The sequence below is a fragment of the Barbus barbus genome (genome assembly GCF_936440315.1).
Source record: "Barbus barbus genome assembly, chromosome: 24".
In the NCBI taxonomy this organism is placed as follows: Eukaryota; Metazoa; Chordata; class Actinopteri; order Cypriniformes; family Cyprinidae; genus Barbus; species Barbus barbus.
The window spans coordinates 12,932,040-12,949,917 of record NC_136752.1 but is presented as its reverse complement, the minus strand read 5'-3'; the positions used below and the strand labels follow the sequence as shown (position 1 = coordinate 12,949,917).

Here is a 17,878-nt window from a genome sequence, read left to right as displayed (position 1 = left end):
TTTTTTCTTTCTAAAAAGGTTTTGGATGTTTAACTGTAGCTACTTGTTTCAGAACATTTACTGTTTAGCAAAGGAATGTAAAAAAGAAATGGTCCCAATAATGATAAAAACGTTCCCTTAATGTTTTAATGTCCCCTTGCTTTTTAAAAATTGAAAACTTAATTTTAACTTAATGAGAATGTTTGTCCATCCTTTCATCCCATATGTTTTTGTACATCCCCTTTAATATAATCTATATAATCTGAATAAATTACATTTTAAAATATATTGAAATAGTTATTTGTTTTTACTGTATATTTGATCAAATAAATGCAGCCTTGGTGAGCATAGAGTTTTTCAAAAACATAAAAAAAATCTTACCAACCACAAACTTTTAAATAGTAGTGTATATGATCAGAAATTCACAAACTCCTTCGCTGTGTTATCTAACTAATCTATTGCTGATGAACAGAACATTCACAGTCTGTTATCTCAGGAGGAAGTGTAATTAATGACTGTATTCATTTTATGGTTTCCTGCATGAAATTTCACTGATCATGTAGTTGGTTCATTTAAAACACATTTAAATCATTTCAGAGTTCAAATGAGTCATAGGTAATGTGCAGAAATAATGTTTAATATCTGTGCATGGTTTTATTAAAATTTCCGACTGAGATATAAGAGGATCTTGTGTACTCGCTGTTAAAAACCAATGAGTGTAATAGCTCTGAATTTTCCAAAAGCTTTTTCAAGGGTGGAGAGAGTGTTGGTTATTCACTCTCCCCACCTACAATCAGGTCCAGCAGGGATTGTAGGTGGGGGAGTGAATAAACAACACTCTCTCCACCCTCAATACCACGACTGAGGTGAGACCCTTGAGCAAGGCACTGAACCCCCAACTTCTCCGCGGGCGCCGCAACATTGGCTGCCCACTGCTCCGGGTGTGTGTTCACTACTGTGTGTACACTTGGATGGGCTAAATGCAGAGCACAAATTCCGAGTATGGGTCACCATAGTTGGCCCCCCCTCCCCGCCCCCCCTTCCTTTCCTATCAGAGAGTGAAGTGTGTAATTTCTGTGAATAAAATAATCAAATTTAATTGCATAAATAAAACACTCCCCCAGTCGTCCAATTGGTTGGATAAACTGATAGCTCCACCCCAATCTCATACCATTGGTTAGTCCAATGATGTTGGGCTGGGCTTGTCAAATGCTCAAACAAACAGAGCAATGTTCTGACAGCACCACAGAGCCACAGTGTTTAAGGGGAACCAAACAAACGTCATACTTACAGTTGTCTGCATACTTACAGCTGTGATAGAAGAAAGTAACTTATCAAAAAAAGTGCACACTCACCTTTAAAGAATTATGAAATCCCCTAAGAAGCCCAAATCTAAGACAAAAATGAAAAAACCTTGACAAAATTGGCATACAGTAAAGTTTAAAAAAAGAAAATACTGATATACAAGGATGCATTATTGTTGCTTTAGTATATTCCCCATAATCCATATTTTGGTCCGGAGTTCAGTCCATCCCATATGTTTTTGTGCATCCCCTTTTCATTGAGGTTATGGCTGCATCTCGTACTGGCCCTCAGTAGCAATGAAAAAGTCATTGAGTATGTCCTGTAGGTGGTCAAAGGTGGGCCTATCCTCTGGCCTATCCTTCCAGCACTTCAGCATGATGTCATAAAGCTCCTCTGGACATCCATCTGGACACGGCATCCTGTAGTTCCTGTCAAGGTTACGGATCACCTCTGGATTCGTCATGCCTGAAATTGTGAGGAAAGCATGGCCCGGTTGTTAAAGATCTACCCATCTATCCTACTCTGTTCTGAATGGAAAGCGAAACCCAAGAGAGAAAAGCCCATTACCTGGATACGGCACTCTGCCGTATGTGACAATCTCTGTCAAAAGAACTCCAAAGGACCACACGTCTGACTTGATGGTGAAAGTACCAAAGTTGATGGCCTCAGGGGCCGTCCATTTAATAGGGAACTTTGCACCTGATCGGTAAAAAAGATGCGATGGCAGGCGATAAATGGGGTTTTTGTAAAGGTGGTGTGCAAGCATGGAAAATTTGTATTTTGCAAAAGTTTATTAATAATACAAAAATACTATAAATAAAGCCTAAACTAAAGAAAAATCTGCCTTTATGTGGTAAAAACAGACAACACGGAAATTTCATCATGGAAAGAAGCTGTTTTTGAATATCAGTAGCTCGTACTCAACCTTAAAGGTCAGATATGTCAGTTCATCATATTAGAAATCAAATGTTAGTGCTAACTGGTGCCAATTAATCTGTGGCAGTGGAAAAACCACTGCACTGTGAGAATAAATGAGTGTACTCACCTTCTTGTGCAGTGTATTCAGATTCTATGATCCTGGCAAGGCCAAAGTCTGCTATTTTACAGTGCAGGGTGTCAGAGACTAGAATATTAGCGGCACGCAGGTCTCTGTGAATGTAGTTTTTTGTTTCTATGAAAGCCATTCCCTCTGAAATCTGTTACATAGAGAGAAATCAAACTGAATATAATATAGGCTATATGTGGATTACTTGATCATTTTTATAATGCAGTTTCTCAAATACTTTTTTCAAAAACCTGAACTATAAATTTTGGCTGTCATTGATATTATTTAAAATTATTCTGAAAAATATTCAGCATAAAAAGGATATTATTTAATGGCAAGAACAGGGCGGAAACATAACAGTTTTTTTTTTTCTACCCTGTTCTTGTCATTAAGCTAATATGGCATAAAACAACCAAATAAATATACAAAATGATTTTTTCTTTTATGATGAACTGAAAAAGTTAGCAGCAACATAGTGGGCTCTAACAGGAAGTTTCACAGAGAGCAAGATCACAGTCATGCATGTGAGGGGATTCAGGTCGATGGAAAAATTTACGTAATATCCTGCCGGAAGATATTAATCTAAATTTGTGGTGGTTGCTAGAAGTGTTCAGATCTAAAAATGTTCAGACCATGAGCTTACAAGACCAAAGACCATTTCCTCTACATGTCCCTGACAGTATCTGGTGCAAAACAACAGAAGTTGAAACTGATGTACAGCGGGTGCATGAATTAACTCTAATTAATGTGCAGGTTTCCATGCAGTGCATTTAAATGTATCCTGTTACATAAAGATTCCAATCTGCAGTCACAGAGGAATAATTAATTGCTACTAAGCTATGAAGACAAACAAGTGAAATAATGACAAAAATGTAATTATTCTTACTTGAGCAGCCATATCAATCAGCTTGGGAAGTTTTAATTTATGGCCATCATCCGTTTTCAGAAAGTCTAACAAGCTTCCTTGAATAGGAAAAGAACAATTGTATAGTTTGGACAGTCATGTCATAATTTGAATTACAAATAGTTTAGGACTCTAATAATGTTGTGGTAATACTAACCATTAGCCATGTATTCTGTGACAATATATATGGGTTCTTTGGTGACTACAGCGTGCAGTTTCACCAGTCTCTCGTGCTGGAGCTGCTTCATCAGATTAGCCTCCTGTAGGAATGCCTCTGGCTCCATGGTGCCTTCCTTCAAAGTCTTGACTGCGACTTTCTGGGAGTTTTTGTAGAACCCTACAAACAAGAGCCACCGACACATGCAGGTTTATCAAACAAAGAAAATCTCATTGATCTACGGTGGCTCAATTAACACATTTTTTAGGACACATATAATTTTAGCCTCATGGTTATATTCTTAAGAAAGGGCCTAGAATCAGTTATTATGATCAGGTATGCTGTATGCTGTTTTAATCAGTCCTTTTGTCTAGTTTAAAGTAACAATATGTAAACATATTTTAAAACAGGATATATTTAGTGTCTGTTCTTGCTTTAAGCATATACCTCACTAAATATAGTTATACAAAGCACAAAATCATTTAAAAAAATGGACATCAAATGGATAAAAATAAAACTATAATGCCGTATTTAAAAAAACAACAACAAATAATATGAAAACAAATATGGCATTCTGCTTCTCAAGTAAATGTGTATGAATGTTAAAAGAATTAAAGGAATATTTAAAGAAAAATGCACATTGCGAAGATCTGCAAGAGTGCATACTGTGAGTAGAGGAATATGGATCAGAGGTTTTTGCAAAACTCAGATTAATGTTGACCCAGGTGGCCAAAGTCAAAACCTTTTTGACGTACAATTAAATTATCATTCATGTGGCTAAAATGTGACAATATTACACAAAACCACACAAAACACTGACACGTGCCCTTGAACAAGCGACTTCAGGGCCAGTATAATGAGAATTTTTCTTTGAAGTCAGACATATTTATTTACGATATCATTTTTTTAAAGGTCCTGTTCTCGGCATTTACAAACAATTAACTTTTGCCTCAATAATCTCCTAATTTGCTGCTTATTAATAGTTAGTAAAATAGTTGTTATGTTTAGATGCTGGGTATTAGGGATGTAGAATATGGCCATGCAGAATATATGCTTTATAAGCACTAATAAACAGTCAATATGTTAATAATATGCATGCTAATAGGGAACTAGTTAATAGTGAGAATTGGTCACTATACTAAAGAGTTATCTCATTTTAATTTTAATTTTAATTAAATCTCAGATTAAATTTAGTGACTGATTAAAATGTTTTAATTACATTTTTGAGATTAGAATGCTAATAAAATTGACTCCTAGGTTTTGTAGCTTTTAAATCAAGATAATGAATCTGACTACATATTACACAAAATTAAGAACACTCTCTAATAAACTTAAATTACATTGTACAGAGCAAAACTATGTGTCGACCAAACATTGTGCCAGAAAAGGAGGAATAAAGATTTGTTACCCAAAGGCAACATTGCACAACTGAACTTTCTTCCGCTTCTTACCCATCCACACTTCTCCAAACTGGCCGGCACCAAGTTTTTTCACCATTTTCAGAGTCTCTCTGGGAATCTCCCACTCATCTTGAGCCCAGGGTCTCTGAGGGGCAGCAGTGTGACAGGGACTTCCTAGCCTCTGGCATAAACCATCCGCTGTCCCTTTATGTACAATAAAGAAGTTTGGGAAAACAGCAAGAATGTTCAGAGGAGAATATGTCACAAAATCAGGAGCAATTTCTAAATAAACAAGACTAGAATCTAGCAATCTAACTGAAATGAAACCATGTTTACTGGTTTGGATTCTGTCTGGAGAAAAGCATGAGATGTGCCCAAACCAAAACGTAGAAAAAGGTTTTTGTTACTTATAAACAGTTCTATAAAAAGACAATACAACCCAAAATGGGGCAATGGTGCCGGATACGAACTGAGACTGAAGCTGACCTATTTATCTGGTGGTTAAAGTAACTATGTTCTCACAGCTACGACCACAGAAAGTATACAGTGGAAGAAACAGAAAACATCCTTGATATTGCAACTGTCTTAGCTCCAAGTACTTACTGGCGTAATACTTTACTAGTTCTTGAAGAGAAGAAAAGGTTGTGGAGGGAGAGATGTAGTAACCCCCGTTATCAAGGGATCGGATCTTATAATGCTTGACTACATCACCTTGCTCTGGGGCGGAGTCTCTTACAGACAGAGAGAAAGCACCTGCAGAGGATCAGAAACAGCAGTTACATAACATGGCTGATCAGTATGCTCTTCTCATTTTTATGAAGGACAGAATCACAGCCAGCCAAATTCTGTAAACGTTTTTGAAATAGCGCACATTAAATGTCATCTGACAGGTATCACTGAAATATGTGTCCTAAACCAATACTTGCCGCCCTAGGCTCTGTAAAACGATAAAGGAAGTATTCAATAGCTTTAAGACAACTCTTAGAATCTCTGAATCATTTTGCATGTTCAGGATTTCAGGTTTGCTTGTCTTTGGAGAAATGGCTGACATTGCTTACAGCACCTTAAATAATAACGCCTTTGCTCAACAATAAACACATATTTTTAATGTTTAGTGATTTAACAGAGCATTTTAAACGCAAAGTATTTTTGTCTTATTTTCCAGAACAAATATTTAAGATACTTTAACTGGAGAAGAAAAATGACTGAATATAACAAGTATCATTTTCTGGAAAATGGATCTAAATTAAGTGACTTTACGCTTAAAACAAGACAAAATGTGAGAAAAATAAATGTTTATTTCCTTTAAATTAATTTAAATTAATATTTTTAATTAATGAATTAATAGGTAATCGTTTTTTGTTCGTTTTTTGCAGTGTGTATACGCACAAAAACTTATTTAACATGTTTTAATGCTTCATGCATTTGGTCAAATTATACACTCAGAAACACTGGAAAAACATTTCCAGTGAAAACTAGTTTCTGCATTTTCCATCGCTCTACAAGTAGATAAATAAAATAAAAAGGCTATTAATATCTCCACTCAAAGCAAAGCACAGATCTCTGTAGATCGGTTGACATTTATTTGCTCTTTCAGCTCTCTGCATGATGTGAACTTGAAAAAGAGTAGCAGATGAGACTCTGTAAACTTGGAAAAATTCAGATATTCACACTTTATCAGCCAAAGATTTGATCAAAATCAAATGTTTTAAAGCTGTGGACCCAGTGCCATATTGTGCACTTTTGTGCTTATGGGCCTCAAGAAGTGAAACTCTTGAGCAGCCATTCAGTGATCACGTGAATACAAAGGGAATTAAATTTATTGGCATGTGACCTTTGGTTGTTTCACTTTCTCTCACAAGAAATGCGCCAGGTTTGTTTCCTGGTGCCAGCAGAAGACGCTCTGTGTCTCTGCGACTCATGTCCTTGAAAAACCATCTGGAACAGAAAACAGAACCTTTATAATATCATTCTTTCCAGATTATGTTTACAAATTATGCATCAGTTAGTTCCGAGTGACATTCCAAGAATGTTGATGTTATTAAGCATAACAGCAGTGGAACATTTGTTGCCTTCGGCTGAAATATGGCAATGCTGATATTCAGAACAATGAACAACACTCTTGCCCATGCGCTACTGCTGAAACATATCCATATATTGTAATATACTGTACCTCTCCACCTCCAGTGTGTGTGCTCTTGCCACATATGTAGACGGAATATATCCCTCATTACCAGTGACCAAGGACTTTGCCAACCACCATTCACCAGTCCTGAGAAAAACATGGGACAAGTTAGTCGCTGTAATCATTTGACTCTTTTTATTTGTGAATGAATGTGACATTCACACGTAGCAAATTTAAACAATTCATAATATAAAGAAGATTCACCTGGAATAACATAAGCAAAACGGCAAAACGGATTGATATCTTTACTAGAAGTTTATTAGCCCAAAACTGTGCCATTCACACTTTATAAAGTTCTTACCAATTTATTCTTTTGATTAATTGTAAACATTTACAGGTGGATATCCTCTCTTAATACAAAACGCTGGAAGTCTTTGCTGTATTTTAATTTTGTACTCATACTACCAAAAAGTATCGGTATTGTTTACTCACTCATTAATAATCTTGAGTCTGTCGCCTTTTTTGAACTGAAGATCACTATCACTAGCAGGCTGGAAGTCATGTTGAGCAACAACAATGTCTTCATCTGAAAAGCATTCAAATATTTGATTAACATTTCCCTCTGTTGAACATGCCATGACCGTTTCTGGCCTTTTATTTTCTTATTTTTTATAAGAACACAAGATCTGCACCCAGCAAAATTATTAATATAATGTATTCAAAACGATTTTGGAAAGAAAAACGCTTTTCTGAATTCAACACTGATATGCCAAAAACTAAAATGTATTACCTAGATTGTTGTTCTGCTTCCTGTTATCTCTTGACAACTGTAAATAAAATTTCATTTTCATATTCATAAATGATTTTTAAAACACCTACATGTAATAGAAATAGACTATAAAGTTACAGTAATATAAACTGTAGTAATATATATATATATATATATTTAAATACAGTACAGCTAAACTGAAAATGGTCTTGTTTGTCACTGTGAAGCTCAGTAAAAGTGAATAGAATTCAGCTGGTCATTAAAAAAATACTAAAATCAGCAATACTTACATGAAATTTGTTAGAGTTTGATGAATTATTATGTTCATGCCCTTTAGAGTCTTTGCGATGTTTCTGATCACTACAAGCACAACCCATCCTTAAAAATGAAATTGAATCATCTTAATCAGTGTTCATTTACTTATATTTTATCAAATCAAATCTACTTGTTCCTTGTAATCACACCTATATTCGCTGCTATCAGTCTCCCCAGTTCTCTACTCGGAGTTCAGTAATAGTCCAGAAGAAAACCAGAAAGGTCCAGAAAGGCAGCATACTGGGTGCTGAATGAAATAAGAAAACATTTTTAAGCTCACCCACATGAGCCAAACAGGATCATGATTTTACCACAGTTTGGTGGTTTACACTTTAGTCTTTAAAAAACATATCCAGTAATGTTTCCATTACTATAGATAGACAGTCACTGACAAATGCAATCTTATCACACAAACAAAAAATTAAACACAAATATTCAAATATTTATTAAAGAGTGCTTACCCTTATGAAAACAGATTCCATTGGATGAAAATATTAACTAGTCCAAAAGACAAAAAGATCAGATTTTTAGGTGTTTATCATTTTAACAGTTTGGCAAATTGAACCAAATGAAAGAAACTTATAAACAATTTTTAACTATGGTGATGATTTGTGGTCATTTTTAAAATAATTATTTCCATTCAGACTGAATATAAGCATAATTACAAATCTAATTAAACATAGGCTACTACTTGAAAGTCAAAATATGAAAATATTTTTAAAGTAAAAAAAAATGCTACCAATGTAGTAAGAAAAACTACAAAATGTTACCACTATATATCATAGCAATGTCTACTACAGTAAAGCCAAAATATCAGTTTAAAGTAAAATAAATATATAAGTATGTACTTACATTTTGTGTGTCCTCAACACACTTAAATATATTTAATAATCCAAATTCAGGTTCTTAAGTTCTGAACTAAAGCAAGAGTATTTTTTCTCTTACACATATATACAAAGACACAGAGGCAGGCCATCTACTGCAGACACACACTCAATCTGCATCTGAGGCCTGGCATATGTCCTGAGAGACCGCATTAGTGGAAAGAGATAAATAGAGATGTTTATTTAGCATACCCCTCCCTCTCTTTCCTCTGTCAGAGCTTAATTCACGAACTGTGCAAATGCCTTTGTGTAAACCATGCATATGATGAGCATGTGATGTCAGACAACATACTTTAACATCCTCATTCTTAGTAACAGTTTTGCTGCTATAAATGTTATTTCTAATCTTTGTTGTCTGGCAACAAGGAAGCCTGAGAATTTCCTAGAAATACAGAAATAACAATATTTAAATGAGCTTCAAGAAACAAAAACTTCTTTTAAAACCAGCAATGAATTTGGGAAGTTGTGGTTATTCTGCAGCCATCTCTCATAGAAATATAGACAGAACAAAATTCTTGAAATCTTCCCATGTTAAATGAGAATTTGAGAAGAGTGAAGAACTTAAAAGCTAGATTTAGCTCACAGCAGCAGCTTTGTCACAGGATGTTGTTGACTAGCCCGTACAGACGTTTCCCTTTATAGCCAGGCTCTGTGGTTTTCTTCAGTTAAACTTCAGTTAATCTGATCTCTACCATTCATTTACTCTGCAGCTGTAATGTAGTTCAAAGTTCAGATCGTTATACTACAGACCATTTGTGTTTTTGTAGTCACAATCCTTTTAGGCCTTAAAGACTCAATTAAATCAAAATAAGAGTTGTGCAGATTTTAGCACATCTAATGGCAGCGTGCTCCTGAATGTTGATCAAATTCACTTTTGAACAGATTCTTACAGATTTTTGTCCAATCAAATTTTTCTAAATGTTCCTTTTCTTAATACCAAATACCAAAATTGACTTAAATGATTCATGATTTATATTTAGGAGGCGGCATAATTAAGATGCCTACTTTTGGAACAACTTACTAACTTTTGGAGTACAGCAAATGTCATGATGGAAATTAGATAACTGTATGAATAATAATTATGTGTGCAAAATGTATGAAAAATAATAATGAAGCAGTATGATACTGACTTTGAAGTGAGACATCTGGAAAAGACTAAAGTAGCTCAGGTCTTTTGCTTCAGCAATACAATCTCCACTCTGGGATCTCACTGTAACACACTATAAAAAAACATTCTGAAATGTAATAAAATACTTTATATATTTTGTAGAATATAAATATCATGTTGTGTTTTCTCCTCATCTGCTATGTATATTATGACTGTATAGCTTATTAACAATATTTACCATAAAATAAAATAGCTAAGCTTTCATTAAGAAATCGTATTTTGTATAAAGTAGGCCTATCTTTGGATTTCCCATAATCTGGCTGAAAAAAAGTACATGAATATACAAGAGAATAACATTATATTAGCTCCTCAATTTACACCTCTTATTGCTACTGTAAATTATACATAATAAATAGGCTAAATAAAAATGTACATTTACTTTTAGTCATTTATCAGTTGCTTTTATCCAAAGCGTCTTAAAAATGAGGACATTAGAAGCAATCAAAACCAACAAAAGAGCAACAACATGCAGGTGCTATGACAAGTCTTGGTTAGCCTAACGCAGTGCAAGTAGAACGTTTTGTTTTGTTTTTTTCAAAGAAAACGAGTAGATAGAATAGAAAAAACAAAGCTATTGTTAGTTTTACAAGAAAAGCTAGCAGTTAGAGAATAAATATGCAATTGATAGAGGGTCAAATGTGTGTGTGTGTGTGTGTGTGTGTGTGTTTTATATATATATAAAAAGAAGACAGATAAAATAAAATGAGAATAGAGAGTGCTAGAGTTACAGGGTCAAATAAAGATGGAAGAGATGTGTTTTTAGCCATTTCTTGAAGATGAGTAAGGATTCAGCTGCTCGGATTGAGTTGGGCAGGTCATTCCACCAGATGGGAACAGTTAATGAATAAGTCAGTGAAAGTGATTTTGTGCGTCTTTGGGATGGCACAATAATGCGTCGTTCACTTGCAGAACGCAAGCTTCTAGAGAGCACATAAGTCTGAAGTATAATTTTTCACGATATTTCTTTTGCTTGTGTACTAAAATATCATAAATTGATTATAGCCATAATTAATTTATATTTTCAACAATTAGCTCATAAACATGAGGTGCATTTTTGTCTCAACTGTACCGATATGGTGTACAGTTGAAATAGTAGCATGGTACAGTTGAGGAACCCATTCTTAATGCTCTAAAGCTGGCTAACCATTTACTGCAAATGTAATAAATTACAAAATTACAGTAATTGCAGTTTAAAAATACATTTATTTATTTGCTTTATTTAATTCAGATTCAGTTAAACAAAATAGGAACAAATATTTAACACTAAAAAAATATGGCAAACGGTACAAATGTAAATATAACAGTAAAAATAACAATATACCTGTATATTCTATCACTCGAAACTTTCTGCATTTTTACATTTTCAATTATTCTGTATGATTTATAAGCTTGTTTCATCATGGAGACCTAAAAAATATTCATAAGGTTATAATTTCCTGGCATTTCTATACTTGTGGGGACATTTGGTCCCCATAATATAGGTAATACAGTACACACACAGCCTGTTTGCATTTTCTATGATTGACCTGTGACTGTATACAGTAAAGGGTGTCCCAACTGTACCCACTTTACCACCGTGTATATTTCTTAAAATGCTATGTAATCCTTTTAACATTCATGTAAATATATAATGTCCATTAATAATAGACAGTTGAAATATCACAAATATCGTTTTTAACAGAATTTGCGTAGCATATGTGTAAATGTGACTTATATCCTATTATCATAACACTGTACAACTAAACAGCAATAGGAGACCAATCCGGGTACAGTTCATACTGTCTCAACCGTACCACACTGACATGCTCGCACATTTCTCTAGATTATGAAAAGACCTTGCATGGCACAATGTCATAAAATATGTCTATTTTAGAGAGAGTAACGTTTCAAATTTCCCACAATCAAAGAGAACACTAATACACATGTGTGGAGCAAAAATCACGACTCGGGGTTCTTGTGTACGCAAGCTATTTAAGGTCTTTCAACTGTACACGTCTCAAATGTACTCAGTTTACCCTAATATTGTACATTACATACAGTAGCTATATTGATAATTTCATAACTTTTATTTCTACACCTGTAATCTTTCTGTAAATGCATATCATTGTAGCTTTCGCAGTGTAAAAAGAGCATTATTTACTCAGTCTGAATGTCAATCTCTATACTTCACTGCACCTCTACTGAAAAGCGGAAACACGAATACATTTACTGACACGTGCAAATTTGTGCCCATTTCGGAACGTCCACTAGAGAGCAGCAAAGCCTATTTTTCAGGCGATTTAATGCCTAAAGCACATATTGCATATAGTTAACCGCTGTTACGCTGTAAGAACGAGTGTTCCCAGAGACCTCAGTCAGTTATATGTGAAAATATGCTTTAATTAATCTAACTTTAATTTGGCTATTTTTTTATAATTATATATATTTTTATTTTTTACATTTATACATGGTGGCTGAATACAAGCATCATGTTATCAATATTATCTGCTCGAATATCTATGTGCTACTTGAATACATACTACCCCAAAGACCTCCTAATATTAAATGATTTATTCACGTGAATTGTTTTTTATTTCATTTTTATTTTTTTAAAGCAGAAAGGATATGGTTTAACATTCATTGTTTTCTCTTTCATTTTCATAATGAAAAATAGAATTTTTAATATTCAAATTTAATTTAACTTTTTCATATAACTTTACATATCTTAATTATGATTCTGCTATAAAACTGATTTTAAAGAATTTATAGCTTGTGTTAAAGAAAATGTATACAGTATATGCGACCTGTTGTGAAATTCTTTGTTATAGGACAATGTGTATATGAGACTGAAGAGGATATCATTCCACAGAATTCTGAGAAACAAAGGAAATGAACTATTATAAACATCAAACAATAGATTGTTGATTAACCATTTTATCCTAAGCAAACGCTGTTTTTCCCATATAATCAGGAAGACATTTATCATATTAATACGAGAACTACATAAACAATTATATCAAGGAAGTACCGTTCACTTTAAATCACTTCAAAGTTGTTTCCTGTCAGTTCCTGTTTTCCTGTCAGAATCACTTTTTGATTGCACATAAATGGAGAGTACCAGCGTCACTGTCAGGCCAGCTTTTTTGCGGACCACCTGTGTATGTGATGTGGTGTGTGGAGTGTAAGGGGCCCCTCTGACATGCAGTGCAGGTGTGTGATGGGAGTTTGTTGAGGGTGTCCTGGTAACACATTCATCTTTTTCCCACTCTGGTTTTCCCAGAGATTGCGGATACTGCGTCTCCACAACCCAGGTCCCCAGACGCTGCATCCTGTCCAGCAGTATAACCTGAATAACAGTGGAAACGAAGAAGCAGAGAGAGAGATTGTGGCTCAAGAGAGCCTCCGTGCCCTGCCCATATTCATGACAATATGCTAACCCTGCAAAATTCCTCCTGCACCATCTTATTGTGTTTGGTGTGTGTGAACATACATATATGCCAAACAGGGGCCAGCTGTCATACTTAACACTCTGCTGAATATTTCTTAGGGTTATTATTTATAAAAGTTATTTATTTGCATCCATGTTTCTTAACTGTTTAGATAAACAAGTAAACATAACACACTGACTTACAATCTGACAATAGTCAGCTATATAATTGGCAATACTTTTATACAAAATGACTACCATTATATTTGCTTTTTTATTAATATTTATATTATAATAATAATACCAACAACAACAATTAATATATTTTAAATAGAATTATATTACTAAATTACTAAATTTGTTAGCCAAATCAATGCATTGATATTTTCTGGGTTCAAATTTTTGATAAAATTAAGGATGAAAAGCTTAATAGGTATTTTAATGGGATCCTCCATTGTGACAGGTTACCCCAAAATATAGTGGAGTATGTTGTCTAAATAGATTTTCATTTACATTTATTCATATGGCTGACGCTTTTATTCAAAGTGAATATATATAGTATGTAAGTGCATTTATATATGCGTATAAATACACAATACACACACATATATACATGAACACAAACTTTTATTTTGGATGCAATTAATCAAAATGAATTATTTTGACAGCACTATAATAAATATATTTAAAAATTATTAATTAAAATAAAACAGTTCATTGTGTTTCAACACTGGATAACAATGAAAATGTGTTTTTTTTACTTTAAAATATTCTTCACCCTAAGAAAAACATTTTCACTGAAAGATTTTTTGGGGAACCAAAAATGGTTCTTCTATGACATTGCTGTGAAACACCCTACTATATCTAGGCCTGCAGTACCTGTTGTATGATGCACAAGAATTCAGAGTCTAGATACCAGCCCTTTTGACTTGGATATATTCAGTACATATCCAAGTCAAAATGGCTATTATCATATATTATTATGGCATCAAACAACAGGTACTGCAGACATATAGTAGATGAAAGAGTCTGCTCTCTCATATGTTTGCGTGCACGCAGTCCTTACTGTGCCAATCAAGCAACACCTGAGGACAAAAGAGAGAGAGAAGCCCCTATTCACAGCCTTGTAGGGTGCTTCCTCAATGGAAGGGGGAAAGCAGCCTACTGTGAGAACATTTTCTCTCTTCCTCTCACCGTGTGGGAAAACTCCTCTGCCCCTCTCACACATCAAGCCGGACAGGGACTCACTCATTTATTCGTCCTTTATTAAATGAGACCATGAACACATCGGCTACAATAGCAGTAAACCGAACAATGCTCTCAAGGGCCCGTTGTTTAGCCCTGGCTTCCAGGACTGCTTTATACATGGTACTTCCTCTGTGGAATCAGTTTTTGTCAGGAGTTGGTGCTCTGAAAAGACATGTCCTTGGCACTGGAGCCATATCCAACAGTAAAAAGACATGCCAGGATTGATACAATGATCGGCTCATTTGCATGCTACTTGTGTACTGGCCATTTTAATAAATATTATAGATTTTTTTATATCACTGTATTTTGTCATTTCAAGTTTAGTATTTAACTCTGAGTTGAGAAAAAAATAGTAGTCCCTTTTTTTTGAAGGAAAAATATTGATTTTGAAAAGTGTGTCAGCATGAGTGCATTTGTGTGTGTGTGTGTATATACATATATATATATACGTATGTATGTATGTATATGCTGTACTGAGTATAAATTCCAAATACAGTCCAGAGCAACATTACAATAACAATTAAAGAATGAAAAAGTCATGAAAGTACATTTTGACTTATTCAGTAAATATATACAGTATAAATCATCTTAAATAGTATATATATATATATATATGTGTGTGTGTGTGTGTGTGTGTGTGTGTATACATACATTCTAAAATCACTATAATATACAGTATAAACTGATTTTGATTTTATTTCTTGTGAATAATCGGTCTGAATGCTCTGCATGCTTGGGGTTCAGTAAAATACTAAAAAGGACAAGTGTGCTCTGTTACACTTGTAACTGACATATACCTGTGTAGTGTGTGAGGCAGGAAGTCCTGGCACACAGCTTAAAATGACTCTTCTCTTGACCGACAGGCTGGCACACTTGTTTTTCCTGGAACATCTGGAAGCCTGAGAGTGTGGAGTCGAATTAAGCGGGTCTTTGCAGCTGGCTGCAGGCATAACACGCAGAGGTAAACAGGGAAAAATCCCTTGCATTATCCTCCGGAATAGATGTCTGTATATCCCAGCGTCGAGGGTGGAAATAACCCCCGTCAGGGAGCAGGTGCTTCCTCCAGCAAGTCTTCTTATTTATCCACATTAACAGCCATGTTTGGGCAACCATGGACATTAGCTCAAGTTCAAGCCCCAAAGCCTCTTAATGCCAGCAATAGCCAAAAAGTGTTTAATGATCTGATGTCACATAGGCAGCGGGTGGCGGAATGTGTTCTGAATCTTAGAAAATGAGGATTCATAATCTCAAAGTAACTCCAACTTTTCTTCATTTGTCATCACTTTCTTAACTTTGATTACTTTGATTAACTACTATGTATTTGGGGGTATACTGATTGAAGTTTAAGCTAAAAATATATTTAGTTCACAAATGTACTTCTTTGTGTTGGTTTCATATGGTTTGGAAAAATGTTTATCATTTTCAGCAAAACGTAAAAATAGTTTTTACACCTTGAATTTACAGCCTGAACCCAAATTATCCAATATTTTAAGAGTATTATTGACCTTCAAATATGGTCATCATGAGAGTCTGCAGGGGTCATTTTTATGATATCATTTCCTGTTTTATGTTTTTCCTCCATTTTCCTGTTGGTTGCAGTACATGATTTGACTGATTTGGCAGGCAAAAGTTTTTAGAATATTATTAGTACATTAAAGATATTTTTTCTAGGAAATTACATCCTTTTAATTAGGCTTTTTTATTAGTCATTATGATATTAGGACTATGGAAGCATGTTCCTAAAATAAAATTAAATAAAATAAAGTAAAATAAAAATAAATGTGATTGCAATTTCTTTCCTTCTCTTTTTTTTCTTGCAATTTCCGAAAGAAAAAAGTCAGAATTCTGAGATATAAACCCAAAATTGCAAGATATATTAAGAATGTATACTCATAATCCTGAGTAGAAGTCAGATATGAATGTGAAATATGAACTCAATTGTGAGGAAAAAGTCAGAATTCTGAAACCTAAACTTGGAATTGTTGAATTTGGAATTTTTATTTATTTTTTATTCCATGGTGGAAACAGGCTTCCACACAAGACAGTTATTGTACCCTTAATGCAAAAAAATATGCATAATAATTTTTTGACTAAATTAACGTGTTCTGTCCTTGACCTTTATAAGACTAAAAGCAATTAAGCAGTTTCTGTTGCAACATCTGAGTATAAAGCCATCAAATCTTTAAATACTACCGGTATTACAAATAAAGTTAAAGCAATAACCTAACTTCTATATTGCCTGCATACTGGAAGTTATTTATGTTCTTCCTCTAGTCTGTTTTACATGATGCTAAGATGCAAATGGTCTCATCGTCTCTCTCTGTAAGGAGATGGAAGGCACTCTAGGATATGGTGAGAACTTGTGAGATTAGACAGCTGTGTTTTGTCAGCGGCTTCAGCCCCGCCTTCGAGTGTGGCACTCGGTCGATGGGAGTGACACCAATTATTTATGTCACGTTCCCTCCGGAAGCAGAGGATGGAAACTCAACAAGAGAGGACCATCCATCAGACTTGTCCAATGGGGCTGTATATACCTATGACTCCAGCAAGCAAAGGCAGGGAATGAAGTCTCTTAGGACAGCTTCAAATAGCCAGTCACACACTTACCTGTCAGAAAGAGACAGTAATTAAAAGTCCCTGAATATACATACCATTTAGTCTGCAAATATCTACATTAGACTAATGGATTGGACAGGTGACGCCGTTTTGGGGGCGTTAACTTGAGTAATTGGACTTGTCGTGGGCTCTGCCCCTGTTCTGTGAACCGGTCAGCCTGTTAAAAACAGCAAAGTTGGAGAGCAAAAACAAAATGCAGGTTGTTTCAGATGTCTCACTGGCTGGGAATTGACTCTTAACTAGGTGGTTGATGGATGAGGTGGGTCAGGTTATTAATAGTTTGCTGATTTTCACCTTCAATATTTTCAGGGGGTATTTTTTATTGTGTCATGAATGTCATGGTATGATCTATTGAAGGTTCAGAGACAAAGTCAGCTCCCTTGAAATAATTTCCCTCTTATTCAAAACTTCCAAAAGGCAGCGTGACCAAAGCAACAGGGCTTTTGTAATGGAAGTAGACAGTGGATTTAGTGAAGAGTAATAGAGTGGCAGGTGTCTGTCATAGAATATGTATTTTACTGGAAGAAAAGTGAAAAGTACATATAGAGAGATTGTAG

At 34.7% G+C, this 17,878-nt stretch overlaps 1 protein-coding gene across 1 annotated transcript; it reads right to left on the bottom strand.

Moving 5' to 3' along the window:
- Positions 1-589: 589 nt before the first annotated feature.
- Positions 590-9,134, bottom strand: LOC306844358 (proto-oncogene tyrosine-protein kinase LCK-like). Its single transcript, XM_079376437.1, has 15 exons — positions 8,852-9,134; positions 8,461-8,497; positions 8,149-8,246; positions 7,975-8,062; positions 7,706-7,742; positions 7,408-7,501; positions 6,964-7,062; positions 6,625-6,728; positions 5,394-5,543; positions 4,842-4,994; positions 3,391-3,570; positions 3,216-3,292; positions 2,330-2,480; positions 1,852-1,983; positions 590-1,749 (listed from the first exon to the last, which is right to left on the bottom strand). Exons 4-15 carry the CDS (start codon positions 8,059-8,061, stop codon positions 1,547-1,549), a joined length of 1,467 nt encoding a protein of 488 aa, XP_079232563.1. The 5' UTR covers position 8,062; positions 8,149-8,246; positions 8,461-8,497; positions 8,852-9,134; the 3' UTR covers positions 590-1,546.
- Between the last annotated feature and the right edge of the window lie 8,744 nt (positions 9,135-17,878).

Excerpts from the sequence above, each read along its gene's own strand:
- LOC306844358 (XM_079376437.1), bottom strand. The coding sequence starts at position 8,061 with ATGGGTTGTGCTTGTAGTGATCAGAAACATCGCAAAGACTCTAAAGGG. Across the intron at positions 7,502-7,705 it reads GAAGCAGAACAACAATCTAG|ATGAAGACATTGTTGTTGCT; the intron begins GTAATACATTTT and ends AATGCTTTTCAG. Across the intron at positions 7,063-7,407 it reads AGACTCAAGATTATTAATGA|GACTGGTGAATGGTGGTTGG; the intron begins GTGAGTAAACAA and ends TGTTTTTCTCAG.